Source organism: Poecilia latipinna, unplaced genomic scaffold (genome assembly GCF_001443285.1).
Source record: "Poecilia latipinna isolate Pla-1442-1.1 unplaced genomic scaffold, P_latipinna-1.0 Scaffold1074, whole genome shotgun sequence".
Lineage (NCBI taxonomy): Eukaryota > Metazoa > Chordata > Actinopteri > Cyprinodontiformes > Poeciliidae > Poecilia > Poecilia latipinna.
In genome coordinates, this window is record NW_015113690.1 from 360,500 (window position 1) to 372,842 (window position 12,343).

Below are 12,343 nucleotides of genomic sequence, written 5' to 3' on the forward strand. Positions count from 1 at the left end.
GCATTTCCTTCTCACCATCAGCTGCCCCGGCCCTCCGCACTCCCCTGTCGATCGCTGGTTCTTATGCCTCCCCATTTGCCATGATGGGTCATCATGAAATGAACGGATCGCTGACCAGCCCCGGCGTCTATCCGGGTCTCATCTCACCCCAGATGAGCGCTGCTGCAGCCGCTGCCTACGGACGGTCACCAATCGTAAGTCCCACAGGTTTCATGCTGAATTTTTCACCAAAGATGTAGAAAAAGAGATGCAACAAAGATCCTCCTCCAAACATCTGCACCGCCATAAAGTATTTGACTAAACACAGAGAAGCAACATTTAGTTTTATACCTCACTAATCCAGAACAAACTTAAGATCCACAGAAATTCCTACTTGTTTATAGGCCGTGGAGTACTTATTCTTATTCATATTACTAATCAAGAACAAACTTTAGAGCCAGAGAAACTCCTATTAGTTTAAATTGTGTAGAACTTTTCTTTTTTTTTTTTTTACCTTTTTGTCTTTCTTTTAGTTTTGTTGTTTTGTTGGTATTTCCTCCTAATTCATGTAAAGCACTTTGAACTGCTCTTCTGGCTGAAGTGTTTTACTTGTTTGTCAGACTTAATCTGCATAATTCAAGGGATTTTCCTGGAAATTATAGCTTGACAGTTCCTCAAGATTTAGGCGTCTAAATCTACAGATTTGTTTCTACTTGAAAATAAACTTAAGCTTATGTTATTTATTTATTTTTTTTGCAGGCAGGATTTGACCCCCATCCTCACATGCGAGCTCCAGGCCTGCCGGCCAGTCTCACCTCCATTTCAGGAGGAAAACCGTATGTTTACAGTTTTGCTTTCACTCTTTAACCAGCGTAGATTTTATTCCCAGAACTTGACTCTCCATCATCTCCGTTGTCGTTTCCAGAGCTTACTCTTTCCACGTGAGTGCGGACGGTCAGATGCAGCCCGTGCCCTTCCCTCCGGACGCTCTGATAGGCCCGGGCATCCCGCGCCACGCTCGTCAGATCAACACGCTCAGCCACGGCGAAGTGGTGTGCGCCGTCACCATCAGCAACCCCACGCGTCACGTCTACACTGGTGGAAAGGGCTGCGTCAAGATCTGGGACATCAGTCAGCCGGGCAGCAAGAGTCCCGTGTCCCAACTTGACTGCCTGGTAATCAGATGTTTTCACATTTTAAGATGGAGAAACTGAGTGGAGTTAGCCTTACTCTACATTTATTTCAGGATGTTCAGCCATAAGGGGATCCCAGTGTGCTAATGAGGTCTCAAAGTAATACATTAAGGCTTTTCTTGAGCATTAAATGTAGCCTGACTCTCCATCCCGCTACAGCTGTCCACAGATCCCAACAGATAGAGATGTGAATAATTCAGTAAAATGTCTCACTGCTGTGCTGAAATTATCCTTGGTGAAGGGGGAAAAAAAAAAAAACCCTGCTGAGTAATGATGTTCTGATTGGCCAACCCTGTCTGCCATTACGCAGCTCATTACTTTCTCCCAACTGCCTCCCGTTTCTCATTTTGACTCGGTGTCTTCATGCTGTTCAGCTCATATGGCCTCCTACACCCTTAAGGTGTGTCCAGAGTGCAGTTTGGTTTTATAAAGCCATCAGGGTGCCATTTTAATTTGACCAATAGCTTCTACGGTGCTGTTGATTTGTCTTTCTGCTCTTGCGGAGCCGGCAGCCCAACTGTCTCTCGTTAAAAGTTGACACTCACATCTTCACTAGATAAACTCAGCTGCCTCACCTGGTAAAAGAAAAGGTCTTAAAAGTGGATGTACTGCAATGTGTTGGTTTCTTTATGATTTTTTTTTCTCATTTGGAATTTCCACATGTATACAAATTTATTCCAACCATTTTCGTTCTTTTATCTTTTCCAGAACAGAGACAATTACATCCGCTCCTGCAAGCTGTTGCCCGACGGCCGCACCCTAATCGTCGGCGGCGAGGCGAGCACGCTGACCATCTGGGACCTGGCCTCGCAGACGCCCCGCATCAAGGCTGAGCTCACTTCCTCTGCTCCGGCCTGCTACGCTCTGGCCATCAGCCCCGATGCCAAGGTCTGCTTCTCCTGCTGCTCCGACGGAAACATCGCCGTGTGGGACCTCCATAACCAGACCCTGGTCAGGTCGGTACCTCGCTTAAACAGCTGTGTTTTGGACACAAGCCTGAGGGAAAACAAAACATTGCACCATGTTTTTTTTTTTTTTTTCAAAAGAAGGGCAAGAAATGTTTGGCAAATGTTGTATTGTCTAAATGGCAAATACAGTTTTTTTTTTTTTTTTTTTAAGTTTAAGAAAATAAACTTAAATTACTCAGACATACTTTTGATGCAGCTAATGCTGAAACGATTAATTGCAATGAATCGAAATAATCAACTAATTTTGTAATCAATTGTAATATACAGACAAATAATTTTTTTCAGAATTATGTTCTGGCAGAGTTTGGCTTCACCTGGTTGAAGCTTTGTTAAAAGAAAAATAAACTCCTATTAAGCACCTTTTCCAATCCAATTATTAACTGCTTAATCCAAAAAGCAGATCAGCAGGTTAGTCTTACACTGTATCGATGCAAAGTCGAGCAGAAAGGGGTTGAGCTTTTCACATGTTGATGGAAGTATTTTTTCAGCTGCAGACTCATCCTTTGCTACAATTTATGAAGCGTTCACTAAAGGAATGCTACGCTTCATTTTAGGGAATAAAATGTTTATTTGGTTTAAGTGAATGAATGAAATGAAAAATCTTTTTATCTGAATAAACAATTACTAAAATAGTTTAGTTGCAGCTCTAGATACATTCATGTCTTTTTTTCAGGCGGTGAAAGAAGGCATGTCTCACTTGTCTTCATGTGTTTTGCGCATTTCAGGCAGTTCCAGGGCCACACAGACGGAGCAAGCTGTATCGATATTTCCCACGACGGGACCAAACTGTGGACCGGAGGGCTCGACAACACGGTCCGCTCCTGGGATTTGAGGGAGGGCCGGCAGCTTCAGCAACACGACTTTACCTCACAGGTACAGCCTGGACAATTTGCATTTCCTGCAGAAATGCAGTGTGAATGCCGTCAGCTGAATATCTTTAGTGAAAATTGCAGAAGCGTTTAAAGTCAACTGCAGAAGACTTGCAGAAATGTAAAAAGCAGGTAGAAGCTTGCAAAAGGCAGATAGAAAAACTATAGAAGAGTGAAAACTTCCTGTAAATGCTAAGATCCCATCCAGAGTATTAAAAGTTCACACAGAACACTGTTTACAAAGCTAAACTGTAAGGTCACAACAGTTTATGAGCTAATATGAGGCATAAGGCTGAAACACTATCAATTGTCTACAGGTTAGCACTAGCATGTTTTCTAACGTTGACTAAATTTAGTAGATTTTTATAAAATGTAGTCAAAAATAAGGGTTATTATTTAATTGTATTTTGTTGCAGATCTTCTCATTGGGCTACTGTCCCACTGGAGAATGGCTGGCTGTGGGGATGGAGAGCAGCAACGTGGAAGTACTCCACCACACCAAGCCTGACAAGTACCAGCTGCATCTACATGAGAGCTGCGTCCTCTCACTCAAGTTTGCCTACTGTGGTAAGTGACCTGCAAAGAGCTGGACAAAGTCCTATGGCGAAGGACAATCTTTAAATATCCAGAAGCAAACTGTTGATGGACGTATTTACAAATTAAAACCTCCAACCCAAAACTCTACTCAGAGCCTGCACTAATATAGCTGGTTGTTCAAATCATAAGTTAACAGTTTCTTTCCCCTCAGCTTTGTACTTTTGCTTTTATATATAAAATGTTAACATGCAGCATTCAGTGTCACAATTCAGAAAATGAACATTTTATGGATTCATAAGGGTGAAATATTTCAAGCCTCCATTTCTTTTAACTTTGATTATGACTTTCAGATAATGAATACTCTTAAAAGGTTACAGCATATTCATAAAAAAGTATAGTGGAAGAAAAATATGCACCAGCAACAGGGATTATAGCACCATTGACTGATTGTTGAGCAAAATATATTCAAGAATACATCTTTAAGACCAAACACTAGATGAGATAAAAGCATGAAATATTTTACTATTTAAGGAATCTCTACAAAATGAAGGCTTCATTTTCTGAGACTGGTGAGGAATATTGTACTTTTATAGATTAAATAAATAAATAAAAAATTGTACATCGTCAGACAAATTCTGAGGTTGAATTGATCAGGTTACAGCAACACATTGCATTTGTCCATGCATGCAGCAGACTGTAGCTGGGTGGAAGATGGGGAAAAAACGCTGAATACCTGAATTTGAAGATATTGATAATTTTATGTGAGCAATCAGTCCAGAGTTTTAATAGTCTCTTCATTATCTGGCAGCACAGGGAAGACTTCAAAACCTCTAATAACAAAGGGAGATGATTCTGTACAATTTTACTTTTAATGAGCTGTAAATTACACCAGTTTCCAGACAGCAGTGGGCTCATGGTGGTTTAAGTGTCACTTCCCTGATGTGCGTAGGGCTAGTGGTTAAAAATTTCAAACAATGATCATTTAACAGCAAATCAAGCGCTTCGAAAATGTTCTTTCGCATTAATTTATCCTCAGAAATCAATGAGCACAGCCTCATCTCCTCCACCAGCAAACTGATTCATTCAAATGAGACCAAGGCTCTTAGTGTCACTGATTAAATCAGCAGCCAGCTAGCGAGTTGGTTAATTAATCAGAGGGTCATTTGAATAATTAACTGGGTTAGAGCTGCAAGTCTCCTTCATTATGTGTTTTATGATTGTTGATGAGGTAATTAAAGTGGCATATTTAAAACGGTTCCAGTTGCTCCGTTACGTCTGCGAGGACCCTTACCTGCAGTGTGTGTTAAAGGCGTCTCCTCTGTGCCTGTAGGTAAATGGTTCGTGAGCACGGGGAAGGACAACCTGCTGAACGCGTGGAGGACTCCGTACGGTGCCAGCATTTTCCAGGTGATGATCGCAGATCTGTAATATCTGACCGAACGCTGCTAAATCAATACAACCGCATGAAAAGCATTAGTGCCTTAGTTACATGTTATTACCCTGAAACAAAGAAAACGGCACCACAGCTATTTCAGACGGAGATCGATGGGGTTAAAGGTTTCTCGGATCGGCGCGGTCTGCGTAAATAAACCAGCTGTTTGTGATGTTTTAGTGACGACTGAAAAATGAAGTGAATGAATATGTGGCGCCAACGGTGAACAGGAGTCACTCGCACTGAAATTTAGTGTTTGCTTGGCAAACCAGTTTAACCTTGACGATACGTCACGATGGGCAAACTAAACGTTTCGACTGTTTGTGTTTACTTCCAGTCGAAGGAGTCGTCGTCCGTCCTGAGCTGCGACATTTCTGCAGATGACAAATACATCGTGACAGGATCTGGTGACAAGAAGGCCACAGTCTACGAGGTCATCTACTGAGATTATTGTCCTGGTTTAACGTGGGCTGCAACAGAATGAAGCAAACTACATTTTTCTCTGACTTATTTTGGAAATCAGCTGTGCTGTTGGCCTGTGGAAATCATACTGCAAGGATTTTTTTTAATCCCTTGTTTTAGGGTTGTACATCTTTCTTTTTTTGGATGTGACGGGATGGAGCGGAGCTTCATCTCTGAGAAATTAATTCCTCAAAACATGTACATTGTGTACATACTGGATTAAATAAGACATTTTATATATTATAAAAGTATATATATATATATTTTCATGTCCTGGGTGTACTTGTGACCATTGTTTTGGTCGCTCTGGTCTGAGAGAGACCAGAACACGGACTGAAACTTTTTCAACCATCACACCCTGATCGTTTTCTAAAGCACATTCTGCAGGCTGATCTTTCCAGGAATCAAACAGAGGAGCCTGAATCTTGCAATGTTGAACATTTCATGGAGAATTTTTTTTTTTTTTAAATTAAAACCGGCCTTACGTCAGAACGCTCTTAAAGGACGAAGCGTGGTCGGATTCAGGCGGACCCTCCACTGGAACAAGTGGGATGTTGATTCAGGAGAAGAGACGGATGTAAATTTCCTTCCTGTATAAAGAACTGTACACGTGTCCTAATGTTCTGGTCTGTGTGTGCTTTCCCTGTTTTTGTTGATTGCCTGTGGCAGATGGGGGATGTTAAAGCTCAGTCTAACCCTTGGACCTCAGTTGGCAGCAGAAGCCACAAACTGAATGACTGTGTGCTTTTTTTTTTTTTTTTCCTCTAACTCGACGTTATACTGATCTCTCGCTGCTCCACTGGTTTCTATTCAAACTAAACTCCAAGCAGTCCGGTCCGTGCTGCTGGGATTCCTGTGCCCTTTGCATCCTACCGATATTCCTGGAATATGTGTATTTGGCTGTGATGGAGAGGAAGGCAGAGTCAGTCTGTCTTCACAGAAATGTTCAGTGCCTGTAAATGCTTTCAAGGACAGAGGGAAGCACACATGTAAACACATGCTGTAGTTAGCAAACGAAGCCGAGGGTAAATGCTTCTGGTTTGTTTTACCGTGCTTCTCATCCTGCCGGCATTTACAACTAAAGGGGCAAACTGCACCTCTGATTCACACCAAAGTATGTAGCAACTGCTGTCAGCACTGAAAATAAATGTACAGTTGTTAATGACTCAATAAAGCTGTTTTTTCTAGAAGGGCTCGCCTCTTTGTGGCTTTGAGCTGAGATTACTGACGAAGGCGACTTCTTTTGAGCCGATTATGGCCGACTCAACAGGTTTCTAGACTCAGACTAAGATAAAGTTCTGATTAAAAATCGCCTCGTTTTTTTTCCTACAGTTTTGCTCAAACTAGTGGGGTAAAGGTGTCTATCCAAAATCAAAACATGAATGGATTTACCTTTCCTGGGCTGATGGTTGCACAATGCTGCTCAGTTACTATTGTGTTTGGGCTAAAACACATTTTCTCTTCATAAAATGGCAACATAACCTTTTCAGTTATTTAAACTAACGCATATGACTTGTGGTGAGTAGATCCAACACCATATTAGGTAGATAGAGAAACATCCACAGCAGGAGATCTGAGCCACCATACTTTATAGTAACTGTGGCTTGAATTCATAGTTTTAGTAAAAATATTCACCACCAGGTCATTTTCTCACAGACAGGTGAGAGCATGGCTTCATGTACAGTACATGTACAGTAATCACTGTTGGCTTTAGACCTGGACTTAATCATCGGCTATTCAGCTATCCCAAAGATGAGTCTTAAATTTTCCTCCAAATACTTCTGCGTTTAAAATCAATTTAATTGAGCACTTTCTAAGCCTGTTTATACATTTCCCCATTCTCTAATTATCAAAGCACCCTGTTCTGAACAACCTGTTCTACCCAGATTTCCAGGGCGGAGCGCATCATGTACAGCATGTGCTGCCTTGTCTGTTAATAAGGCCCAAATGTTTGACTCCAATTTATGATCCAGCTGCGTGCATGTCACGACTGATGGGTTTTGATCAACTACCTGCAACTATTAGGAAATTATTCGCCACATAATTTCCGCCAAAACCGGACGGATCTGGTTCGAGACGTCCTTTTGCACACAGCTGTCCTGGCAGGAATCAGTTCTCGGTGTGAACGTCGCCAACATGGTGTCTGGTGGACCAAGCCGAAGTTCAGCGGAAAGAAAGTAAAGCGGGATTGTTTCGGCTCACCTCAGTGTGACGACCCAACTCCTGCGGACCTGCTGCACCGTTTCCATGGAGACGACAACATGGGCTTTGTTCGGCTCTGTGCAGCTTTGATCTGTTGGGGGGGATATTGAGAATGTTGGTGAGTTCATTGGTCAAGAACACAAGACGGATTTGAGACATGAGTTTCAGTCGACACAAACGCGTTACTGTCACCTGAACTGGTCACAGATAAACATCTTCACCTGTTCTTAGGTTGTTGTTTTTTTTTTATAAATACAAAAGTTCAATACAAAATTACGGCAGATAGTTTTGCTAAACGTGCGAACTATAAATATGACAAACCAAGACTCAATGACAGTAGGAACAAAAGGCTTTCACAGTAAAGATCAGTACACAAAACATTTGAAACAGCTGGCATTACATTGTAAAGACTTTCTCCCAATTTTTATAATAAACCCCAACATGGAATAACAACTGGTTAGACTATTTCAAAATGATAAGATATTCAGATATTTAATTAAAATGGAAATATAAATATTTTCATTTCTAGACATTTCATTGATTATTACAATGACATGGTAATTATTTTTACTATAGACATAAATACTGGAAATTAGTTGTTGGGTCTGATATTATTGTGACCACACATCAGACAACAGCAAATAAGAAATGAAAACATTTAAAACAATGGGAGCAGATTTAAAACAGTCATGCAAACGTTGCTTATAGTTTAGAAATTCAAAAGAAGAATTATATTAGATTCTATCTAGCAGAACTCTGATCATGCATGTTAGTTTGTTTTTCAGCTGAGAAGGGAAAACAGCAGGCGAGTTATATTACTTAGAACCCAGACTTCTACCTTTTCCCCACATTTAAAAAACTTAAATAAAACATGTCACCATCACATCGAGCACCAGGCGAGAAATCAAAATGCAGAAGAGGATTCCTTTACAAACTGAGAGGAACGCAAGAACTGCTAACTCACCGACCACTTGGCAAACATTTCAAGTGTCCGGTAACCCAAGCACTAGCAACATTTTTCCTCCAGACCCGTTTTAATTCTTTATGTCAAAGACAGAAGAAGGAATCTGAAACATCCTTCATTGAATTTGGTCCATATAGACAGAATAGAATCACAATTACAGCAGATTTGTCGGCTGCAACTTCCATAATGCAGCTCACCTGTTGAAGTGCAGTGAACCGGCCAACGTCGTCATATTCAACACGACATGAATATTAGATATTCCTATTGAGGTCGTGAACTCTGATCTTCATGATCTGATGCATTATATTGATGAAAACATCCATCACAAAATGGATCATCGATAAACGGATGTGGTTGACAACACGACTCGGAAACCAAAGTGCACCAAGAAAATATTCTCAATATCATCAAAGCCTGAACTGTTGATGCTCTTCTAATATAGTTTTAAAAAGTCTGCTTGGATGTAGATGAGAAGCATAATAATAATAATGCATGAAACAAAGCTAAACTCCTTATTCTCCCAGACACTTAGCAGGCTGACAGACAACAACCACCTGAAGTAACGAGACCTTTTTGTGCCTCAAAGATGAGTTTCCTAGTTTTTCCTGCTTCTGTTATAATATATATTTTTTTTATCGTTTCCTTTTTTGTATTTTCAAAAAGTTCAAATCAGAACCGGTTCTGGAAACCCAGAAGGGAGAGTCTGTGGTTTCAGGCTCGCTGACAGGAGTCTCAGTGGGAGGGATGAGACACGGCTACAGATCAGTGCGGTTGGCCAAACCACAATCACAAAGAGACACGGTGACTGATTACTCTTGCTTCACTTGAATCACACGAGCGGCAGAAACACATTCGGTCACACTCCCATTTCACACACTCCCACACACCTCAGGAGAAGACGCACCACTTTGGGCATTTGCGGCCGCGCGCCGATTTCAGAGGTGATCCTGCAACGTGATGTGTGGGTTAAAAAAAAAAATTAAAAAACAGTCTCCCTAAATCAGAAACATGCAAATAGCGAACCGACCCCAACGACTAGGAGGTTGCAACTTCTCAGGGATCCATTTCATCAAGTGTCGGTGGCGTCTGCTGATGATGTCTGCGAGTCGTGTTGAACTGCCTCAACGCCCTGAACGGCTGCCATGTCTCTCCTCCTCCCACACTCTCGCTCTGCTGCCACTGCAGGAGGTGAGTACATTCATTTTCACTTTTGTGGGGGTGCTGGCTGCAAGACTGTGATTTCTGACTGTGCCTGTGAGAGAAGGGGGGGGGGAGGTTCAGGGTGGGGTTGGAGTGTAATATGGGGTGATTTTAGCCGAGCGTGTGGGACGGAGGCGCTGTACATATGGCTGAGCTACGAATGCAGATAGGGACATATTTTTTGCTCAAGTACCTTCAGCGCATTCACTAGCAGGAAAAATAAAATAAAAATAAAATAGAAAAAGAAACTGAGCCAACTGAATCAAACTTGTCAGATGGAAATGTTTGTTTTGCTGAATGTGCTTTAGGAAGACATTTTGTGACCTGGTGCTTTTCAAACATGAACCACATGTACAGCGAGAGGTCAATTCTGATAACACATCTAAAATTCTCCAACACAAACGCAGAATTGGTTACAGATAATCTTGACAATTTGTGCTCACCACAACGACGTCCAGAAGACTGATCTGGAAACACAGCAGCTTACAGAGATCAGGAACATGCTTCTCTTATAAATGATAAAGTTTAATCATAAATCAGGTTTATTTTAAACTGGTAATCTGTTACACTGGTTGTGAAAAATGGTGTTAATTTCGAAGTGATCGTCTCGTACAGATTCACCAGAAGCAGCACTTTGCCCAAGTTTCTTCCTGAACGCTTCCTACGCGCCCGTAAAGAAATGCAGCCACTCTGAAAGGCTGCGCCTGTAAAGAAACTTGTTTTCATTTCCCTGACAGAAGCAGAGCTTTTTCGTGTGAAGGAGAACTGATGCAGGTCACTCTCATTTCTCTCCTCGCTCCGCTGCAGCAGGAGGCCAAGGTTTTACTCCACTTAACTGACAGCCGTGGGATTTCATCTCTCTTTTAAAGCGCCACGAGAAGTCATGGAGAACAAAACGAAGGTTTTTTTTTTCTTCTTCTCACAGAGGCAGCAGGACTTGAATGTTTTTGTATTTTATTTGCTTCTCTTCCTCATGCCATCCTCTCCAGTACTTACAGCTTCCTCTGCTGCTACTTCTTCGCATTTGTGCATCTGAGTTGGGAGCTTCCTATGACTTTTCAGAGACTCTGAAGGAGAGCTGAGGATGCATGAAGAAAACATAAGGCATGAGGCTGCCTCTTCCTCCTCCTCCTCCTCCTCCACCACCTCTCCTCCTTCAGCCACAGAATAACCAAGTGCTCACAGAGAGCAGGAGAAGATTAAAGGGAGGTTGTGTGGAGGCAGAGAGCGTTGGTGCTTTAGCCCCCAGAGGTCATTTGGGCGTCTTTGAAAGCATTCAGGCCTCGCTGCGTCTGACCTATCCTCAAGATGAGACGCTTTCATCAGACTCTGCAGGACACAAGAGCCCACTCAGGATCTGCGTCACAAATTGGAGGAGGTCTCTGTGTGTGCATTTCATATTGTTATGTATAATTCAATGCTTTTACTCCCATAAAAGCCGCTGCCTTGATCTCTGCTCACACAGGCCATCGAGAGCGACACTCGAACTGGAGTTTTCCACGTTCCTTTGTGCGGGAGGAGACCGCAGTGAGATCTTTTGAGATGAAAACAATCAAAACTGTGGAGGAGACTGTGCTGCAGGAACATACCGTAGTTTCCAGACTATAAGATGCTACTTTTTTCTCCCCCCACATGCTTCGAACATTGCGATGGGGCTAATATACGGCTTGTTGCAGCGGGTTTCGAAAGGCTGGACGGTTACGTGACGAAAAGTGTCGGCTGAGAGAGACAACCAAACCGAGTGTGTATGTGTGTGCGTGCGTGGGTTTGTGTATGTGTGTGTGTGTGTGTGTGAGGCCTGCAGGATATTAACAGAGAAAACTATCACTGCACCTGACCCACACAAACAACCACATTCCCAACGCGCAGCAGAACCAGGACAAATCAAACGACGTCGCTTAATTTCTATTCTTTTTGCCAAATGTTTTGATAAGATTTAACTACTTAATATAAACAAGTACAATTGTTTCTACTACTTTAGAACTTATACTCTAGAAATTATAAAATTGTGTCTTCCTTTTAGTTGAGTCATTTTTAGTTCGCTTCGTCCCACAGTCACAGTTTGCTTAGGCAAAAAGTGCCAGACGGCAAATATAACATTTTTATTTAGGATGTACGTGTGCCCACCTCCACACACAGATAAATATGTTTTGACACGCAGGAAAACATTTTTCCACAATTTTGTAAATAATAAACAGGTGTAAATGTCAAATAATTATAGTAAAAATAAAAAAACTCAAAGGAAAACCTAATTATCTGAACTTCTGGTGATATTCGTACTTATAAAACTTGTAATTTTACACTGTAAATTGTTGTGGTTTATGAGTATATTACACAGAAACCGTCATTTCATTCCCCTTTTTTTGACAACCCGAGTATTTTCAGGATTTTAGTCATTTTTATAAAAGAAACCAAGCAAGAAATAACTGTTACATTATGCCCAAATAAAGCCTAAAAGTTTAGAAAAATAAACCAAACGGAAAAACGACACCTTCGATTGTGTTTTCGCTGGCAAAGTCAGGATGTCATCCCAACAC

General features: G+C 41.7%; 1 protein-coding gene and 1 long non-coding RNA gene across 7 annotated transcripts in view; one reads left to right on the top strand and one right to left on the bottom strand.

Annotated features, from left to right (window-relative positions):
* The window catches only part of LOC106959372 (protein groucho-2-like), a 28,601-nt gene extending 21,971 nt beyond the window's left edge, over positions 1-6,630 (top strand). For all 6 annotated transcript variants that reach the window (XM_015051918.1, XM_015051919.1, XM_015051920.1 and 3 more), the window contains exons 14-21: positions 22-194; positions 739-815; positions 905-1,154; positions 1,881-2,128; positions 2,866-3,013; positions 3,426-3,576; positions 4,877-4,953; positions 5,316-6,630. In XM_015051918.1, coding sequence (XP_014907404.1) covers positions 22-194; positions 739-815; positions 905-1,154; positions 1,881-2,128; positions 2,866-3,013; positions 3,426-3,576; positions 4,877-4,953; positions 5,316-5,423 — 1,232 coding nt within the window. In that variant the 3' untranslated portion in view covers positions 5,424-6,630. The remainder of the gene's footprint in view (positions 1-21; positions 195-738; positions 816-904; positions 1,155-1,880; positions 2,129-2,865; positions 3,014-3,425; positions 3,577-4,876; positions 4,954-5,315) is intronic.
* LOC106959373 (uncharacterized) lies at positions 2,956-7,811 on the bottom strand. Its single transcript, XR_001427334.1, has 3 exons — positions 7,643-7,811; positions 4,838-4,977; positions 2,956-3,038 (listed from the first exon to the last, which is right to left on the bottom strand). It is a non-coding gene; the product is annotated as an uncharacterized LOC106959373 (long non-coding RNA).
* Positions 7,812-12,343: the final 4,532 nt, after the last annotated feature.